Below are 21,804 nucleotides of genomic sequence, written 5' to 3'. Positions count from 1 at the left end.
GGGGGAGCCGCTGCGGTGCTGTTCGCTGAGTTGTGGTGAAGTCCGGCTGCGATGAGTCTGGTCGGAAGGAGCTTCTGTGAAGGAGGTAGCTTGGACCCTTTTGAGTAAAGAGGCTGTCTGTCCCATTGCGGCAATCAGATATGCGCGCACACTAGATCGGACGCCCTGGCACTCGGGAGTATCAGGGAGTCGGTCCAAGTTTGCCATAGCAACAGCCACGTTAGCACTTGGCGTTTTGTAGACTTGTTGGTCTCCGACCATGTCGAAAGCGTCACCGAGGTTATGCGGCGGGAGTTGCCGTTCCTCGTCCGTGCGTCGCCGAGCACGGTCGGAATTGCGTTGTTCGCGGAGCTGCCTCTGCTCGTCCGTCTCTCCATCGATGACCGGTTCGTCGTTGCTGACATTGAAGACGAGATCTCCTCGTCGGGGCGGAAAGATCGGGAAGCGGGAGAAACCCAGAGGGTACGGCGATAAATCCAGGTCATAATCCTCGTCCTCGGAGTTTATAACCTCGGTGGGGACAGATCCAGTGCTGGAGTTTGTGCTGGAAGCCTGGTCGATTGGTAGTTCTCGGATCGTCACCATGTTGACGTAGTGACGAGCTGGTAGACTGCTCCGTTTTGGCAACCAACCCGCTTTGTTGAAAAGGGATTGGATATGCCGTGAGTAGCAAACGGCTGAGTTGTTTAGCCCGTAGAGAGGACTCTGATTTGGGTCTGCCTTGAGCTTGACGGACCGCCCCGTGCGGGTGGATGTTATCGTCAGAGACGTCCCCAGCTGTTCGTGTGTGATGACACGAGTTGGCCTGCAGGAGTCGAAAGAATCTGTTGACGCGATTTGGTCAGATCGGCGCGAGATCTCATCTATCAGTTGGGAAGCTTCGAGAATCCTGAGATCGGCGCGATTAAGGGCTCGGAAGAGATCCGAGTCGTCGACCTTCTTTCCCCTGTAACGAGGGAGCAGTGGTCGAGTGGTCGGTGTCGGCGTGATCGGAACTGACGCCGTTGTCGTCCCAGATTGGATCTGGATTTCTTCCGAAGTCGTGGTCGTGAAGCCGCCGCCACGAGTCGTCCACGTGATCTGGCCGACGGTGAACGTGAGGCCTTCGGGCACGGCCGCGGAAGCTGGAACGATGATCATCTTGTTCGCCGGGAGAGCTGTACGCACACCCCCTACCTGGCGCGCCACTGTCGACGAAAGCTGGTCGGCAGTCTACCTTGGGGTATACCCACGGTAGTAGTTTATCGGTAGACGGTGCGCAAGCTACGAACTCGATGGTAACGCAAGACGCGGACAAGGTTTTTATCCAGGTTCCGCCGCCGTGTGGGCGTAATACCTACGTCCTGCGTCTGATTGTATTGAGAGAATAATGTGTCTAGGGGGGTCCCTTGCCCCTCCTTATATAGTCCGGAGGGCAGGGTTACAAATCTGGAAACTAATCCTAGTCGGTTACAATTGCCATAGATAGTTCGATATCAATTCCTATTCTAACCGACTAGAATCCTGCTTGATCTTCACGTCTTGTTTCCTTGCACGAAACTCCAAACAGTCGGATCAAGCCCTGGATTTGTCTCGTAACAGGCGAAGCCTTCTGGTCCAAGTCTAACCGTAAGAGTATAGGGATTTATAGCCCCACACAGAGTCACAGAAACGATGATCAACGAGTGTCTGATGACTTTATTATAGCCTCTCTCTTCTGTCCAATTTAGCTCCGGCGTGCGGTTTCTGTGGAAAAAAGATGGCCAGCAGTGTGCAGTGTGCGCCGGTGACGCGAGAACGCATGTCACTGTCCGAATCTAACTGCACTCACTGGGACGTTGTTCGCATCTTTGCTAGCTACAACGCACAAACAGCAGAAATGATGCAGTTCGATCGGGTCCAGCTCGAGGCGGCGAGGCGCCATTGGCACACACGAAAAGCTGCATTATTACATTACTATACATATATGTTTGTTCAAGGTCCATTCCTCCAAAAGGTCATGTTGTCAAAAGGCAGGCCTCTGCTTCCATCATCTCTCAACTGCAACAGTGAAAAGCCGATCGATTATCAACATGCACCAAGACTGAGAAAGGAAACTTATGTTAATTAATTATATATATGATGAGCTTTTGTTCATCCAGTCGTGAGAAATTAGTTCGTCGATCGAGTACGTGGGCTCTGCTTGTGTATGCATAAACAGCCAGTTTTAAAACGCTTGCATGCGAAAGCTGGATTCAGTTAGTGGATATATGTATGCATGCAATCGATCTTGCTTTCAGCTGTTCCAAAGAGGAGTCAGAGGGCCAAAAGTACCCCCATGATGCACTCGTTCTTTACATTTTGCTACTAAAAGGAATGGTGTGAGCTTTGCGCACTCCATTCGGTACCTAATACTGTGATATCACTGAACTTATCCGGATGCTCAAAAGTAACCGGACTTGTTTAGTCGCTAAGGATTACACAAATTTCCCGTTTATCCCCTGATTCTCGACTTACTGATGCAGGATAATATCACTGAATTTATTGATGTATAAGGGTATTTCTTGTAGTGTGATGCGGGATGCCACAGATTTCCAGTTTATCCTCGGATTCTAGACTTGGGGAGATCGAGTGGCAACCGGAGTTCGTCAGAGAACAGGAGCCCGCTACATATCTACAACATCTCTGGGCTCTGGCAAAAGCCCCCCTCCGTTTTGCTTTGAATTGCTTGCTCGCCGTACTCTGACAGCTGACATGCCCATGAACGGATTCAGTGGTTTGATCGTCCAAGCTGGTTTCATTGGTCCTTTAGAAAAAGAAAACACCATGATTTGATCTTGGTGATCCTGACTTTGGAGTACATCGTGGTTGATATGTCAAACATGTGTCGCGCTATATGAAGACCGTCAGTACATCCCCAGTCACATTACAGACCAGGCTGCTCGCCAATTCTCGGGCCTGTAAGGATCACGCAACACATCTTCGAGATTTCCATTGGAATCTTGACTGCAGCGGAAAAGATATATACCCGGTCTGCTGCAATTCACGTGGCGCGCGGAGGAACAAAATCCTGACCATTGAAGCGGACCCGCCATAGGTAGATTTTTTTTTTGACAAAAAAACGTTGAGATAAATATAACCGAGAGTTCTCCAGCAACTGGAGTTAGAAACAGAGATACACGAAAGAAGAAAAACAAGTCAGTCCTTGAGACTGTTTACAAGAGTTACATTTCTAAGACGTTTGCACCAAATTACAAGATCATCACAGATGCGCGAGATGACGAGCCGTTCACTACTTCTTTCGTTCCGGAAGATTTCTCCATTTTGTAGTACACACTTGGACTGGAATAGTTCGTCGGCTTCATATAAGCGTTCATACTGATATATACAGTTGTGTATAAAAAATTCAGCATATGCAATAAAAAATATCATCGGCTATCCCTTGGAGATAAATGAATAAGAATGTTTTTACCGGATAAAAATAAAAGCATAAATGACATGAAGGTAGAGATGGGGTGGTGCTGCCTTATGGCCTATGTGCATGGTGCTGAGTATGGGCTGGAGTGTGGACTCGGCCTGTAGGGCATCCTTTTCCTATAATCTTGGCATGACCCCCTTATGGAAGAAGCTGGAGTGGTGAAAAAAAAAGCCTTCACACGGCCTAAGACTTGACACTGCCCACCTTCCAACAAGAACTATAGGTGCACGGTGCACCAACAAAGGTAAAGAACTAGTGATTTGAGATACTACTGTTAGCTAGCCTGTTAGGTGTAGATAGCTTAGTGCAGTGACTGACGATTGATATGTATGATTTCTTATTACTAGGACCATGTGCATGCGTTGCTATGTGTGTTAAAATCCAAATCATTCTTCATATTTTCTCCGTCCAAAATTATAAGATATTTTACTTTTTTGATCTTTGACCACTCCTATTATTCAAAAAATTTATGTAAACATAGTCAAATTTAAATCATTTCTGAAGAACTTTTATTAATAAACTAAGCCACGATAAAAGAAGTGATATTTTGCACAAAGTTTTAAATAAGACGAGTGGCTAAATTTAGTGTCAAAAAAGTCGAACATCTTATAATTTGGGATGGATTGAGTACTTTGCAGTTATCATATAAAAAATGTCTTATGTGCATCATGGTTTCCATTCGAGTTTAGGTGTAGGTCAAAAATCTTGTAAACCCAACTTGCAATTCACTTGCAGTTAACTTTAGCTAAGTGTCAAAAATTTACAGGGAGGCATGAGGTGGTCGGCTTCACCATGCTAGTGGTAGACGAGTCCAAGTGACTATTTTTAGGAGTAGAGATATATAATATAATGTTGAGGAACGTCATATGGATTGGAGGTGTTTGGTTGGGGTTGTTAAAGTTTAACAGACACTATAACATTTTTGTTTTATTTGACAATTAGTGTCCAATCATGGAATAATTAGGCTCAAAAGATCTGTCTTGCAAATTACTCTCTAACTGTGTTTTTAGTTTCGTAAATAGTCTATATTTAATACTCCATGTACTCCCTCCATACCCATAAAACAAGTCGTTTTAGACAAGGTTTAAGTCAAACATTGAGAATATAAATCATAAATAACTTTTAATTTGTTGAGTTTGAAAATATGAAAACCATATAAATAGATTTATCTTGAAAAATACTTTCATAAAAATATATCTATACCACTTTTTGATAAATATTTTTATAAAACAAGAAGTCAAAGTTAGACTTTAAAGACCGTGTCATTATCCAAAACGACTTGTTTTATGAGTATAGAGGAAGTCAATATGACGGGTGATAAACTTTAACCGGTGAAACCAAACGTCGCCTGAACCATATGCAAACCTGTTGGCTGTTGAGCCCAAAAATATGCATGGGCAGTTTCCATGGAGATAGCTAGGGAATCTTCCTCGGCATTTGGCAAGATCCCCATGTCGACTACATCATGAGAAAGAAAGGTCATCATCCCTTGTGCTCGCTAAGAGGGATCGTTTAGACGTTAGGGGTTAGCTACCTCAGTCCCGGTGCATGGACCTTTCCTTGAATTTTGCAAACGGGACCATGCACGGACCACACCAGCTTTAGAATAGATCACGGTGGATTTGATTACGTCCGACGCTGGGCCACGCACCGTACCCCATAGGCCAAATCGCGTCCAATAGACACTGCAGGGTTGGCAAAGCCACGCTTTCGCCAGAGAGGCTTTTGCAGTCGCGATGGCTCTGGCTGCATCGCCCGGGAGCCATCCGATCCGCGTCCGACGACCCAACCACAGCAACCTGCGGGCTAGTAGCTAGCTAGTGCCGTACAACAACAACACCGGACCGGAATTTTGTGTCCTGGCCCAAAAGCGGATCGAGCGAGTAGACATGGGAAAGGCGCAAAAGACAGGCAGATCGCGTAGCACGCAGGCTGCTGCATGGCAATAATTCGCGCCGGGAATATCTTACCCGCGTGCGCCGGCCGGCCGGCCGGTGCCGCTGCCGGTGCGCCCCGATGCGAGCGCCTTAGCCAGGGCCATGCCAGCCGGCCGGCCGGCCTTCTTGAGGCGTCGCGTCAGTGGCTTGCGTCTTCCGTGGCCGCCGGTGGCGCGCGAACGCAGTGTATGCAACGAGATCGGGCTCGAGATCGCGTTCCTGACACACGCCGGTGGCCGGTGACGTGCGGTCGGCCGGCCGGGGGCCCGCCCCTTGCTAATTTTCGCTGGAATGGAGGCCATCCTGACATTGCACTGGTCGTGTGTTAACTTGAGCCGGACCACGAATGGACAGCGCGGTTGGTGGTGGCCAGTGGCATCGCGCCTTTGGTGAAAATTTTTGTTTGGTGCCGTAGCGATGGTGCGTTCTCTTCGAGCTTGTCTGGTGGGCAAAGGAGAGAGGCTCTGCCCGTTTGGACGGCTTTCAGACCTGTCGAGACGCCATTGGTCGCAGAGAAATGCTATGCATGCTTGTTTGCCTATTTTTGGGCAATGCTACTATGCTAGTATAGTAGTATGTATCGTGGTGAATTGTGATTTTGATCGATGTTTTTTTACACTGATTGTGTCTTGCTAGACGTTTTCACGTAGAAGGATGAGATGTGAAAACCCCTTGAACCATTTTTTAAGCGATGACTCTTGGGGGGGGTGTCAATGGGGAGAATCCTTCGTCTGGTGGCTCAGACCGCGTCGGACATCGGGGGCACTCCCGCCGTTCATCGCACGCACCTGCGCCGGCGTGCACTTCACCACTTCCTACAAGGGGTGAATAATGTAGCAGTCGAGTTGCCTCTAGGTCGAACGCCTACCTCGAGAGACTATTTGGTACCGCGGCCAAAAGAAGCGTCTCTCAGATAAGCTGCACAAATGTGAAAAATACGGTTATATGAGAGTGGATATGGCCTAATGTCTATGTTTTTTATGTAAACGGAGGTTGTGGGGAAGAAGAGCGGCCAAAAAAGTGGTAAAGAAGTGTGTTGTTTGGCTGTTAGTTAGTTTCAGCTTATTTTGGTCATAAGCAAGATTTAATTAAGCTGTTCTAAACATAGTTATTAGGATCGGACCAGAGATCGAACCGCTTGAGACGTCAGTTCATGATTTGATTGGTCTAACCGGTTGAACCGCCAGTTGAATTCAGTTCAAATAAAATAAGGAATGTTGTTCAAACACAAGCAAACTCGTGGCCCAGTCTTGGAGATCTTGCTCCTTAATCTAGGAGATCAAGGTTCAACTCCCCGTTACCTCTCTTTTAGAGGTTAAATTATCTTAAAAAAAGGGGTAACTTAAGATAACTCTAAAAATTAACTCTTTTATGGATGGAGAGAGTATAACTACAGATGTCCAAACATTGTGGTGAGGGCAAGAAAACAACGCTAAATAGTAAGGATGTGTGAGTAGAACGTTTAGCTAGTCCTGCTCTATTCTCTTCGAACCCATAAATTTTACAGAAACTGATTAAATCAAAAGAGACATAACATTCGGGGAAAAAAATCCCACGTTTAAGATACGACATTATTTCTGGGTTCTCATGCTTGGATGCAATCCAAGAAATGGCGGGCATCTAATAATGATAAAAGAAAATGCAAAAGCATGGCTGTTCCTTTCATTTCCTTTTCGTGCAACAATTATCATTATACAAAAAGAAGCATCGACACCACCGTCGTCATTCTTGTGAAAAAAAAACAAAAGGGAGCACACCTTGTCTCATTTGAGCACAGAAATCTAAACAACATCAAATCCAAGCCCCAAGATAAACAACATTACTCACACACTTACGTGCGGTGTCGTCTTATCAATCTTAGGCCTTGTTTAGTTCCGAAAAAATTTCAGATTTCGGTACTGTAGCACTTTCGTTTGTTTGTGACAAATATTATCTAATTATGGACTAACTAGAATTAAAAGATTCGTCTCGCGATTTCCAGCTAAACTGTATAATTAGTTTTTGCTTTCGTCTATATTTAATGCTTCATGCGTGTGCCGCAAGATTCGATGTGACGAGGAATCTTGAAAACTTTTTGCTTTTTGGGATGAACTAAACAAGGCCTTAAACAACAACCGGAACGAGAACAACTACGCTCGCGCACGGCACGGGCATCTCCGCGGGTTCGAACAATTTCCGTTTCGGACGCGAACAAACGCCAGTGCGCGTGCCAAAGCCCCCTGCCGGCCGCCGCGCTCACGAAACGCGTCGCCGCCGGGCGCGGCCGACCGCAGAAACGGGGGACTTCCGCAAATTCCCCCCACTCTTTTTCCGCTCGCGGGCCTTGTTTAGTTCCAAAAAAATTTGGTAAAATATAAATATGATCTCTTTCGTTTGTATTTGACAAATATTATCCAATCATGTACTAACTAGACTCAAAAGATTCGTCTCGTCAATTTCGATCAAACTGTGCAATTAGTTTTTATTTTCGTCTATATTTAATACTTCATGCATGCGTCTAAAGATTTGATGTGACGGAGAATCTAAAAAATTTTGCAAAATTTTTTGGAAACTAAACAAGGCCCAGCTGCATTCGCCCGTGCTGATTCCGCGACGCCTTTAGGTTCGTGGGACAGACAGCGCGTACCGCGGAGAGCGGCCAGATCTGCCCCGGCGGCCCATCGGACGGCTGTGCCGGCATGGACGCGCGGGACGCTCTGGTTGCCCCGCGCGGCTTCACCTCGTTCGCCCAGGTGTCTCGCCGGTGAAAATTCGCGGGGTCCCGCGCGGACGACGGGTCTATTCACACGAAAGGCCATTGCATCCACGCACGGAGAGGCCCAGCCGCTGGGCTCCGCGAATGGGCGGTGCTCCACTGCTCCCCTTTGTAGCGTGTGCCTTTTTCTGTTTCCTCTCCTGAATCGAATCCGTCCGCCGGGTTTAGGCTTTGTTTAGTTCCAAAAAATTTTACAAAATAGAAATAGTACCACTTTCGTTTGTATTTGACAAATATTATCTAATTATGTACTAGATAGACTCAAAAGATTCGTCTCGTCAATTCCGACCAAACTGTACAATTAGTTTTTATTTTCGTCTATATTTAATACTTCATGCATGCATCTAAAGATTTGATATGACGGAGAATCTGAAAAATTTTGCAAAATTTTTCGGGAACTAAACAAGGCCTTAGTGGGTTATACGAGTAGTAATGGCGCATGTACGACTTTTGCCAGTTGGAGAAACGCTGTACTGGTACTCCTAGAATAAACTGGTGAAAGCTTACGACTGCACATATACGATTTCCCTTTTTGAAAAAAAAACGGGAGTAGTTTATGTACATTGTACAGAGTGGTGTGTTAACAAATGGTTTGGAATAATATTGGTAAACTCAAAACAATACGAAAGGTCAATGAAGGGTTTCGACTCGGTTAGATGCCTAAGTATTGAGTCTGTATGGATCGTAGAAAAGTCTTGAGTGCGCTTAAGCTTTCCAGGCTGGTTTAGGGCTGCCCCGCACTATATAGAAGTGTTTTTCTTTACTTAATAACATTTTTGTACTGAGGGCATAAAACACACATCATTTCTGCGTAATTTTACAAATTATATAGAAGGGCTCTCATTAATTCCAAATGCGGCAAAATTTCTCAATTATATATTATTGTCTCCCAGTACAACACTTTCAAAAAAATTGCTCGACCATAGGATGATTTTGAGTAAAATCATACTTGGTAAAATGAAATTAAGATTTTTATGGGAAAAATTATTTTTGGAAATATGATTTCTTCTTAAAATCATATTAGAGGAACAACATTTAAACTATAGATATGATCTTGTCAATCCAAAAAGAAGGATCCAGTGACTTCCAAGAATCATGTGATTTTTTTAAGTAGATGCTAAACATCATCAAGTGTGACTGATTTTGCTTACATTTGGCATCTTAGTTTAACTAGATGTGTTGGTTTTGTTTTGCAATTTTGTTCAACTAGATGTGTTGGTTTTGTTTTGCAAATTTGTTCGAACAGACTACTTTGCTACTAAAACTGCCCGAGCTTCATGACGTTTTACTAAAATTAGCAAGTTGTCTTAGGCCTCTGCTGCATGAATGCGTTTAGATTATTAGGCCGTCTCAAAACTCACACTTCCTGTTTAACTCAAGTGTACTTCAATTCTATATACTCCCTCCGTCCCTGAAAGCTTCAACTTCTAAAATTCATGTCAGTCAAACTTTTTTAACTTTGACTAACTTTATAGAAAATAGTATCAATATCTATGATATAAAATGAGTATCTTATGAAAATATATTCTATAATAAATCTAATGGTATTAATTTGATACTATAAATCTTAGCGTTTTTTCTATAAATTTGGTTAAAGTTTTAAAAGTTTGACTTAGGACAACTTAAAAAATTGCAGCTTTCATGGACAGAGGGAGTAGTACACAAAGAGTACTAACAAAACAACCAATGTAAGCTTGAGCTTGATTCAGGATTCCCAAATAAAATAATTATATAGCTACTAAATAATAAGACATGACAGCACATTCTCCATCCGACAAAAAATGTGCTAAAGCCTAGAGATGGTATTTCTATTCCACCTAAAGAGGACAACGAGTAGGGTAAGAAATTAAAAGGCTATACCTATAAGCATATAAATATTTGCTTGTGGTGATGGAAAGTAAGAGCACCCGCAATGGGAGGGTAGAAGGGGGTAGGAAGCATTTAATGCCCTCTTAGTACCGGGTGGATACATTGTGGAAACGGGGAGTAGTAAATGCCAGGGAGTAGTACTACTCCTGGTAGCAAGGAAATAAAGTATGATATTTATACAGTGCCCGCATTAAAAAATTGGGGATCTGAGAAGCTTCTCGCGGGAATGGGTGGTAGGAGGTTGGGATGGCCGATATTTTTTCTTTGCAGGCCCCACCTTAAACTGGACACACATTGCGTGCGGGTGGCCTCGCTACTCTCGCCTGTACCGTGGTCCCACGTTACTACCCCAACTGGGTGTATACACTGCGGTTGCTCTAAGTGTGTGACGAGAAACAAAAAGCATATGGAGTTCTGCTTCATGCATGCTTTCTCACTTGTTGTGCAAGGTGTAGTGAATAGGGCAAATGTCATTTCAGCACCGGACAGTGACGAAAGATAATTCTTGTTCTTGTATGGAGACGCAAACAAAACTCAAAGCAACCAAAATAGAATCTTTCTATGAAGCCTTAGCTGAGCTGATATGTAATTTAGGGCAAAATAAGTAACGTGATAAAGAGAGCACAATGGGTGTGCCGATGATGCTCCAGCTGTGAACTGGTAGTAAACCAAGATACTTTTGTCCTTCGACATTTCAACTCCCACTGGTCATGTCCCTCTGCACAAGCCCACAGCAAGGGTTTATCAATCTGCCATCTACCGTTAAAGATGCATGCTCTGGTCAGACGCGTTCAGTTAATCCTAAAAGGAAGATCGGTATGTCTGAGAGAGAAATTACTTCCTCTGTCGCAAAAAATATATTTCCTCCGGTCATTTCAAGAATTTTGGAGAGTCAAAGTTTTTCAAGTTTGACCAAATTTATATAGCAAAATAATAACATTTTTGGTACCAACCAAGTATCATTAGATTCTTTGTTAGTTATATTTTCATAGTGTACCTATTTTATGATATAAATCTTTATATGTCTCTCTATATTTTTTGTCAAACTTAAAAATGATTTGACTCTCTATAAGTCAAAATACTAAATCAGACCTAATTTATGTAGAAAGTAATTATTTATGACATCAAATAAGTAAATTCTAAAGATATGCTTCATGATAGATCATAAATATTGAGCATTTATAATTTTAAGATATTTCACCTAGAATAAAAAATTTAAAACATACTTTTGACAGGAGCTGGGCCCTTCCTCTGTCTAAAGGACCTCTATAATATGTTTGAATATCCGACAAAACTAATTTGAAAGCACATAGGCATTATTCTGTTTGTTCTCCTAGGCTCCTCGCATCCCTGAGCTAATACGTCTGCTTATTAACCTAACAGTTTGAAATTTTGAATGCACACGTTACCATAGAAAAAATGATAACATTGCCAATTCTCAATAGAGGAAAAAGGATACATATAACCTATTTTTGCTAATAATTATAACAAAGTAAATTACTCATAGGCACACAATCATGTGGGTAATTTGTTTAGTTTACGTGGTAACATCCTTACCCCTTTCCCCTACTTGCATTGCACGGGTGTCATTATAGAAAACAAAATACGATATATAGTATCATTTGATTTTGCATAGTACAAACATTATAAAAAGAAATTTCCAACAACATATATACCCCAATATCACCACTAGGGGAAAAACAAAGAATTCTCATAACAAGAGAAAATTTGGTCCTAAATATTGGCGCACTTGAGTCACCACTGACACCAATAGTAGTTGGATGGTACATCAGTACATGTTTCTAAATTATCCATCTCTTGCATTATAAAATTTAACCCAAAATACTCCTTATACAGGCTTCCAAATTATCTATATCTAAAAGGTTAACATAAATTATGCTAAATGCATCTGTCTAAAAGCGGACCCACCCATTTTATTTCAGGAAAACAATAAAAAATCCCAAAGATCCACTTGTAAATTATCACATCCACCATTATGAAAAACTATCCCAAAGAAACCAAATGCCTTTTATTATAAACTATCCAATATACCATTCTAAAAGTCTTAAAAAATGTTGCTACTATATTGCATCATTGTATAATGCTGACGGTGAAGACAATTTATGTGGTAGTGAAACAAAGTCAAGTGCATGTAAAAAGTTTGATGTGTTGGCTTGCTGTCATGCTTGCAGCTATGATGTTCATGCTCACCTCTGTTCTTACTAAACACAATCACCACAAGCAATGTTTGCACAATCCATGAGAACCATTTTTTTTGCGTGCTTCAGAAAAAAGGCCATTTTATCCGTATGGTAGGTTAAGGTGAGCTGTTTTTTTTTGCCAAACACTTATTTCCAAAACAGCTTCATGGGTGAAGCTGTTTTTCCACTCCTCTCACAAAGACATAAGTTGGGATGAAGCTGGAAAAAAGTAGCTTATTGCACCTTCTCCCTCATTTCTCTCTCAACTATGCATGAAGTAGTTGGTAAAGCTATTTTGCCAAACACTTTCTCCAAAACAGCTCAGCTTCATCTAAAAAGTCACTCATGAAGCTATTTTTTTAAAAAAACAGCTTTACTAGTGAAGTTGAGCTGTGCCAAACAAGCTCTAAGTATAACCAATATATCCATGATAGCCTCAGGCCTTGTTTACTTCCACCCAAAAACCCAAAATTTTTCAAGATTCCTCGTCACATCGAATCTTTAGACATATACATGAAGTATTAAATATAGACGAAAATAAAAACTAATTACACAGTTTGGTCGAAATTGACAAGACGAATCTTTTAAGCCTAGTTAGTCCATAATTGGACAATAATTACTACAAACAAACGAAAGTGCTACAGTGTCGCGAAATATTTCGCATCGGGAACTAAACAAGGCCTCAGCCACAGTATGTTATGCTTCCTGACTAAACCATGACACCATGACCGGGCAAGAAATGCCAAAGCATTATTATTTATTATTTTATTAACTTGCAAAAAGGCAGAGGGAAAAACAGAGCATGGTGGATGCAAAGTAGTGGAAGAGCATGGGGCCCTCGCCTTTGTCCCTGAACGGCCAATACCCTCCTCCTCTCTCCCCTCTCCGCAGCCCAGCAGCCTACAAATACCGGACCACCCCAGGCCCAGCTGAGCAACCACAGCATACTGCAACAAAGCTTGTGTTGTGCACCAACAGCAGCACAGCCATCTACTAGCTCCAGCTCCAGAGCCAGGACTACTAGCCAAGAGCCCAAGACCACACAACTTCCAAGACCTGAAGACCAGGTGCCTCCAAATTCCGAGCTTCTCCTTGCGGCGCAGCAGTGTGCATGCTCTGACCGCTTCTCTGATCTGAGGTAAGAAGAAGCCTGACACGCCCGTTCACGTCTCTTTGCAACAAGCGCCAGTCATCTATCTGTTGCTCACGTCTCTTTACGATCGTGCCTCTTCACAGGGAGCAAACGCGACGACTGCCACTTCACATCTTTCTCCAGGGCGGCGAAGATGTCGGTGGCGGTGTGCCGTGGCCCAGCTGTTCCGGCGTTCGAGGCGCCCTGCTGGCTGCGCCCTGTCGAGCCGTACAAGCAGCCGGCGGAGGTCGTCGTCGACGACCGGCCTGCGCAGGTGGACGTATGGAACGCCATCCAGGCCGACGTCGACAAGGTGGCGCCGAAGGCGTCGTCCAAGCCGTACGTGCACCCGCTCGTGCGCCGGTCGTCGAGCCTGATGAGCCAGAAGAGCCTCGAGGTCTGCACGGAGAGCCTCGGCAACGAGACCGGCTCTGGCGACTTCACGTCGTCCCTGGACATGGCCAGCCTATTCGACTCGCCGCTGCCGGCGTCGGCGGCGGCTGCCACACCAGTGGAGGAGTCCTTCTGGCAGCACGACGCGGCTCGCTGCTACGAGGAGCAGCAGTGGGAAAGCAAGGATCTCGCGGCCGTGAACTACCACTGCTGGGCCGGGAAGCGGTCACCGCGCCGCGCGTTCCCGCCGCCGCTGCCGTCCATGTCGCGCACCGACGGGCCGTGTCTGCAGATGCGCGCGCGCCGCCAGGACGGGCGCCTCGTGGTCGAGGCCGTGGCGGTGAGGCCGCGCGGGTACCTCCACGCGAAGCGCCAGGGCGGACGCCTCCGCCTCTCCTTCGTCGAGTGCTCTGCTCGCGACCAGAGCGCGGCGAGCAAGATCACCGAGGCCGCAGCAGAGGCGCCGTACTTCCGCACCGTGGAGCCCAGGAACGTGCAGGAAGAAGAGGCGGCCGTGGAAATGGAGGACGACAACGAGGTGATGGAGGAGGAGGAGGTGGAGGTGGTGGACAGGGGCACCGTCGTCGAGGTCAAGGTGAGCACGCAGCCGCAGACGCACACCGCGGCCAAGGTGCACCGCTCGACGCTCGTGATCAACAAGTTCGTCGGCAGTACGCCGCTGTCAGTTGACCAACCCCGGTGCGACGCCGACACGAACACGACACTGCCCGAGGCGGACACCTGCAACGAGACGGCGGCACAGGCACAGGCACAGTCACCACGCCCGACCCTGCGGCGGGTGCCGTCGTCCACGACGACGCTGGCGGCCGCGGTCGCCGTGGCCTCGACGGGGACCGACGACGTCCCGCCGGCTCCGGAGGAGGACGACGACGAGTGCGGCGGGCTGCACCTTCCCGGCGCCTCCGCCGGCGCCGCGGCCGAGACCAAGCAGCTGCTGCTGTCGTTCACGTCGCGGAGGGGGGACAAGCAGGACCTGCTGCAGAGCGTGCGGCGGTGCCGGCAGCTGCGGCAGAAGAAGCTCTTCATCCTGGAGCCCTACTGCATTGCCACCTCCTGAACAAAAAACCATCCGTCACATTCAGAGCCACACTACACAGCTCGCGATGAATGCGACAGTTCGTTCGGTCGCGTCGCCATTGGTAGCCTTAAATTAATCACTAGCAAATCAAGCACGCACGGTCCTGATTAGCCGATTATAATAACCCTTGTCAGTCGTCCGTCGTCGTCACACACAGTGGCTGCTGCATGCTGGGCATTATTACCATTTTTTTTTTGCGACACATCTTTCCCATGTGTTGCTTGGTGTTTCGCTTTTTGACTGCGCTGCGCGTGCATCGGCTAGCAGTCGCCGTTTGGTCCCTTGCAGTGCAGTGGCCTCGTGCGTGCGTGCGTGCGTGCTGTAGTTGTTGTTGCTCTAGTAGTTTGTCTCCCCTGTATTTGTAGTGTGATTTGAGTAAGTAATTTTTCAATCAATTAACAGATTTGCTGTCGTGAATCTACAATCTAATCGACTACTGTATTTGGATTGGATGAGGCGTCCATCAGAGAGATTGCCAATTTCTACTGGTTTCCACAGAATCTTTGTAGACTTCTGGTGATGATGGGTTCCTGCATTACGCCTACTCTACTACTCGTGTCGTGTGTTATATCCTGGAGAAGATTTTGGAGACGACGTACGTGCGTACCGAACAATTGTCGAAATGGGAAAAAAGATGGAGATAAAAAGGCAGTACTACTATATATACAGTATACCGTGTCTTGCTGCTTTGGGTAACCCTAGATCTATCATGGAGAGTGGATAATACGTGACGTTGCTATATTAATCATCATACCAAAACGCACGTACGCACCGTGCTTTCTTTGGGGAGATAAATGGAAGCCATCATGCATGTAGCAACACTCTAGACGGAGCGAGCAAGCGACCAATTTCTTACACGAGCGGCAATATTTTCTCTCTCTTGCATACACACACATAAAGAAAAAATCCAAACTAAATTACGTAAACATGCAGAACAACTTTATTCTACGACCAACCGTCCTATTCCTTTGGATCAACATTCAATTATATATATGGGAAGTGGTTGTATTTAATCTACATAGGCCCGGTAAACGACCTAAAATTTGCCCTAAAAAAATTAAGGAATAGGTTAAAAAAAGAGTCAAGCTGAGTTTTGTATAGTTTCGTGGGCAAGTGGAGTTTATTATATTTATGTCGAATATGTATATATTTGGTTATATTTGGAGTTAAGATATAGTTGAGTTAGACTCTATATCCTAGAGGTCATAAATATGAAATAACTTCTAACCATGAGTCGGACAATCAGAGGTCATGTAGTTGTTGTTTATAGGGAGAATTAGAGGAGTGCCCATGATCAGGTCCGAGAACGTAGGTAGATGGTTGTACCTCGTTAAAAACACCATGTATTAATGCCATTCCCGCTCATGTATATATTTTCTTCTATAATGTTTGTACTTCTACATTCTTAAGTTAGTAGATCTGTTAGAATCTGAATTTAACTGTGCATTCTAACAAAATATGAAAATGTGATGTATATAATGATTATGAGTGTTCCTCGACATTAGGAGATGGAAAAATTCTAGAAATTTTGTCTGTAGGGTTTTCCTTAAAGATATTTCAGAGTTTCAATAAATATATAGTATCGTAAAAATATATTTTATGGAGAATTAAATAAAACTATGTTGTATTTTCTTAGAAAAAAATAGAACTTATGTATTGTGATTTGTGCTAATATATTTGTACCGTTGGATGGAAATCTGATGATTGTTAGCTGTCATATAAACAGATGCTATATTTCACGCTCATATCTTTTTTTTTCAAAAAGCAACCGATTAAATTTTGCTGGTTATATAGAACAACCCAATCCCAACAACAAAACTCCACGAAAGAAAGTAAACGATGGCTAGACAACTACCACAACAACGCACTACCGGCGAAACCACCGTAGCACCAGGAAACAAAACCGTAGCCTGCACGCCATAACAATAGGAATCCTCAATCCATACTAGGCAGCAGGTTTATCAAAAGGCGCCTCAGTTTCTGGTCCTTGTGATAGTTGGAAGAATAAACAAGGTTGTTTTAAAAAAAAAGAAGGAGAAGGAATCCTTGTCGACCAGCGGAAATGGAGCTCACGTACTGAATTATTCGAGGGGATCGCGGGGGTGGGGGGAGGGGGGAGGCCAAGGAACCAGCTCGCTCCTCCGGTTGATCAAATGACTGAAGATCTCGTCTCCACGTCACATGTTTTGTGAACTCCCGCTTGCTGTCACTGCAACTTGCAGGGACTGTACTGCAAGGCTGGCCGGCTGCATGCAAAAATATGATTGGGCACCGGCTGGCCGCCGCCGCCGCCGCCGCGACCGCCAGCCGTTTTGAGGGGTCGTCAATGATAGGCCGCTGGCTTGGTACCCTGTATTGGAACGCAAAATACAACGAGCAAATTGCACTGAACGCAACCAGCTGATGACGTCCCTGAAAATCTGATGACGTCTGTTTAAATTGCACTTTTTTCCCCCCTTTGATCCTCTTCTGATCGGTGGCCGTTGCAGTCCTCCTAGTAGCTAGGTCTCCTAGGTTGGCAACGCACTCCGTTTGGTAGAGCACTCACAATGCAGACTCTATCATAGAGTCTAAAGTTATTTATTATCTCGAATAATGTGGACTTAGAGTCTAAATAAGACTTGAAGTCTTATTTTTTCTACCTCTTTCTTCAATAAATATGCTGCCACATCAGCAAAATATCATAAATAATATGTAATTAATTGTCTTGGACTCTGTGATAGAGTCTTGCATTGTGAGTGCCCTAACTAAAGTTTTTACTCGCTGTTCTATCGGTTGTTAGGACGGAGTATTAAATATAAATTAATTATAAAACTAAATACATAGAATAAGACTAATTTATGAGAAGAATTTTCTAAGCTTAGCTTAACTCTCTATGATTGCTACAGTAAACATATTAACAGATTAATTATCCTTAATAAATTTATCTCGCGGATTACTGATGAAATCTATAATTTATTTTTTGTTAGCGTCCAAACACGCTATGTGACACCCATATGATATTCTATGTGATACCTTCTAAACTTTAGTCTCTACGTTCAAACAGTCGTAGTGTAGCCTAGGGTATGCGCGGTCTGAATGCTGAACTAGCAGTCTAGCGCTCCTTTTTTCACATCAAAATAGCAAGGCAAAGCAGGGCTCTCTCGTGATCTCTGCCTTCACATCACATCTGCGTCTTCGTCTACAAGGCTTTGATCTGAAAAAAAAACGGAGAAATGCATGGCAGGAACCAAATCATCCCTGACGAAGCCTGATCGTGCACTATTATTCCTCTATACAAGTTCTCCTCCAAGGTTCAATCGATCGGCACAGGGATAAAGGACGGCTTGAAAAAGGGATAAAGGCGAATAGGAGGTACCAACAGGCAACAGATCTTGGTACGCTTGCGGAGATTTTGCATAGGTGGCTATTGCAGCGCGAACCGATGCTCATCCAGCTGAGAAGATTTTGTCCGTGGTTGACGAGGACACGGACGTACTGCACTTGTCGCAATGGCATACATTTTGCCAGACCACCACCGTACCACTAGACAGTATATATAGACACCTTTTTTTTTTGGTTGTTGGTAGTAAAACCTGCAGTTAGAAACTTCAAAATGCAGATGTTTCAATTCATAAATAAATGATTTTAACATGGAACTCGGAACTTTACAATGCCGAGATATGATAATCTGTTGAAAGCGAATTCAGTCATTGGGCTGTTGTAGTTTAGTGATATACAATTGCCGCCCACACACTAACGGAGCTGATGGTCCAAAGACAAGTATAGCAATCATGAGCTGACCGAACGTTATATAGTAGGCTAAATTCCTCGTGGTAGTGCTCAATATTTAGCCTCAGCTCTCTCACAGCCCAAAAGGACGAACCCTCTCATGATCATGAGGTCAAACTTAATTCTCCATGCATGTCACTATATATGATTTTTTTTTTATATCTACGCCATTCAGTGGAGGTGTTTGGTTCTTTTACCTATGCCTGTAGACACTAGCTAGACAGAGTCTATGTATGGATAACTCGCAAGATACTCCTCCCCGACCAAGGGACTCCACTCTGTCTCCCCTTTCTCTTTTATATAGGGTAGCCTACAACATAAACATTGTGCCAATAAAAAAGTAGCAGCAGCACAAGAAGAAAAATAACGAAAGTCATGGAGGAGAGAGGTTTCTTTTCAAAAGTCAACTGCATAAACAAGTGACCGGAAGGGATATGCGTGCATGGCCAATAGGCACAATTGCGTAGGAATTAAGGTAACGCCTCTTATCGGCTCACTTAGCAAGAGAATTTCTTCCCTAATGCAGTGTAAAAAACAAAGATAAACGATATGCTGGGTTCATGATGATGTTGTCATGTTGACCTACCCATATTGGAAAGCAGTATAAATGTATTATACGGGTGAATGACGTATGGATACTTCTTCAAGGGGACCATGCAAGTCGATCCCACTGGTATGCACTATGCAAGATTAACAGAATTTAGTAACGCATGGAAAGGTTAGCCCACTGAACACATTAATTATTTGATTTCTAAGACCTACCTACTATTACTATTGATAAGCCTTGTTTGGGTTTGGATCCATTAGCTGCTACTCCCCTGTCCTGTAATATAGTACATTACAGGAATTTTAACACAAATTAAGAGAAAACATAAAAAACATATATACCTTATTCTATTTCCTAATCAGACACTATCATCTACGTGATTAATAATGATTGGTTGACAAATAGAAAGTATTTAATACAAAACCGTTTTTTGTCATCTAAAATGCATTATATTTGTCAAATTTTTGAATGCTAGTTGAGGGAAGGGTAGCATCAGATGTGAAGTCGAAGTCATCTATGGTGGCACTGGCAGCGACTCTAGCATAGCTCCAATCTCGAACTCCCCTTATTCATCTAACTGCGAAAAGATGACCTAACACTATTTTTTGACCGAAGTCAGCAGGGGAAACCCCAGCCTATTTTTTTTAATTTTTTAGTGCAGACCTGTTTAAATTCACTCCCACGGATAGTCGAACCCAGGCCTGCTGGATGCTACTTAGGTGCTCTAACCACTACGCTATAGGCCCTTTCGCGATGACCTAACACTATTACACCAAACAATTGTATAGGTAGTAAAAAATAATTTTTAGAGGTGTTTTTTGACAACCGCATCTATGAAGGGTCTCTATCTAGGGTCAAGTATGCAACCCCCTAGGAATCAACTTCTAGTGATAGACCATGTTTCCAATTGTCTCTAGAATCAATTTCCTAAGGCCATCGATAAGATAGTTTTTCATCTAGATTATAAACAGGCCACAAAAATTCATGTTTTATTAATCCCAAGACAAACTCACTAGTGAAGCATCGTGGCTGCACGTTATGATTCATGTGATTTTTATTAGCGCGCGTGGTTCTTAGGATTCAAAGCCGTGATCTCTTGCCTCAAGAGGAGGCCCCCTACCACCACACCACAAAATTCACTTGTTACTGATTTCAAACTAAAAGGTTCTATACAAAGTTTTTAGATGTTACTGTGGGGGTATAAACCCCTATACCCTTACGGCTAGACTTGGGCCAGGAGGCTTGGCCCATTACGAGACAAGTTCAAGGCTTGATCCGACAGTTTGGAGTTTCGCGCAAGGAAACAAGATGTGGAGATCAAGCGGGATTCTAGTCGGTTAGAATAGGAATTGATATCGAACTATCTATGGCAATTGTAATTGACTAGGATTAGTTTCCAGATCTGTAACCCTGCCCTCCGGACTATATAAGGAGGGGCAAGGGACCCCCCTAGGACACATTATTCTCTCAACACAAATCAATACAATCAGACGCAGGACGTAGGTATTACGCCAACTCGGCGGCCGAACCTGGATAAAAATCTTGCCTGTGTCTTGCGTCACCATCGAATTCGTAGTTTGCGCACCGTCTACCGATAAACTACTACCGTGGGTATACCCCAAGGTAGACTGCCGACCAGCTTTCGTCGACAGTGGCGCGCCAGGTACGGGGTGTGCGTGCAACTTCTCCGGCGAACAAGATGGTCACAATCCCAGCTTCCGCGGCCGTGCCAGAAGGCCTCACGTTCACCGTCGGCCAGATCACGTGGACGACGCGCGGCGGTGGTCTCACGACCACGGTTTCGGAAGGAACCCAGATCCAATCTGGGATCACGTCGGCTCCGACCACTCGGGTGACGGCACCGAGCACCCGACCACCGCTCCCGCTCTAGAAGGGAAAGAAGATCGACTGCTCGGACCTTCTCCAAACACTTGACCGCGCCGATTCCAAGCTACTTGAAGCTTCCCAACTAGTAGATGGAATCTTGCGCCAGCCTGATCAAGTCGCCCCAACGGATTTTTTCAAATCCCATTGGCCAACTCGTGTCGTTACACACGAACGGCTGGGAACGTCTCTGGCGATAACCTCAACTCCCTCAGGACGATCCGTCAAGTTCAAGGCTAACCCGGAGGAAGATTATCCTTGCGGTCTGAACAACTCGGCCTATCTCTACTTATGGCACATCCAATCCCTTTTCAACAAGGTGGGTTGGCTGCCAAAGCGGAACGGTCGACCTGCTCGTCACTACGTCAACATGGTGACGATCCGAGAACTACGGGATGGCCAGGCTTCCAGCACAAATTCCAGCACTGGCTCCGTCCCCACCGAAGTTATAAACTCCGAAGACGAGGACTACGACCTGGATTTGCCTCCACATCCTCCGGGTTTCTCTCGTTTCCCGGTATTCCCCCCCGGCGAGGAGACATTGTTTTCAATGTCAGCACCGACGAGCCAGTCGTTGATGGAGAAACAGACGAGCAGAGGCAGCTCCGCGAGCAGCGTAACGCCGATCGCGCCCGACGACATGCGGACTTTGAACGACAAATTCCGCCGCATAATCTCAGCGACGCTTTTGACATGGTCGGGGACCAGCCAGTTTACAAGACGCCAAGCGCCAACGTGGCTGTCGCTATGGCTAATCTAGACCGGCTCCCTGATACTCCA

The 21,804-nt window shown here is 44.8% G+C and overlaps 2 protein-coding genes across 2 annotated transcripts; one reads left to right on the top strand and one right to left on the bottom strand.

The window, feature by feature from the left end:
- LOC110431932 lies at positions 2,716–5,762 on the bottom strand. Its single transcript, XM_021451763.1, has 2 exons — positions 5,407–5,762; positions 2,716–3,336 (listed from the first exon to the last, which is right to left on the bottom strand). The coding sequence occupies exons 1-2, from the start codon at positions 5,673–5,675 to the stop codon at positions 3,210–3,212; spliced, it is 396 nt and encodes a 131-aa protein (XP_021307438.1). The 5' UTR covers positions 5,676–5,762; the 3' UTR covers positions 2,716–3,209.
- Positions 13,115–15,251, top strand: LOC8063405 (protein FAF-like, chloroplastic). The gene is made up of 2 exons (XM_002466553.2): positions 13,115–13,336; positions 13,435–15,251. Exon 2 carries the CDS (start codon positions 13,485–13,487, stop codon positions 14,799–14,801), a length of 1,317 nt encoding a protein of 438 aa, XP_002466598.1. The 5' UTR covers positions 13,115–13,336; positions 13,435–13,484; the 3' UTR covers positions 14,802–15,251.

This window comes from Sorghum bicolor, chromosome 1 (assembly GCF_000003195.3).
Source record: "Sorghum bicolor cultivar BTx623 chromosome 1, Sorghum_bicolor_NCBIv3, whole genome shotgun sequence".
Classification (NCBI taxonomy): Eukaryota; Viridiplantae; Streptophyta; class Magnoliopsida; order Poales; family Poaceae; genus Sorghum; species Sorghum bicolor.
This window is presented reverse-complemented; position numbering and strand designations above follow the sequence as displayed.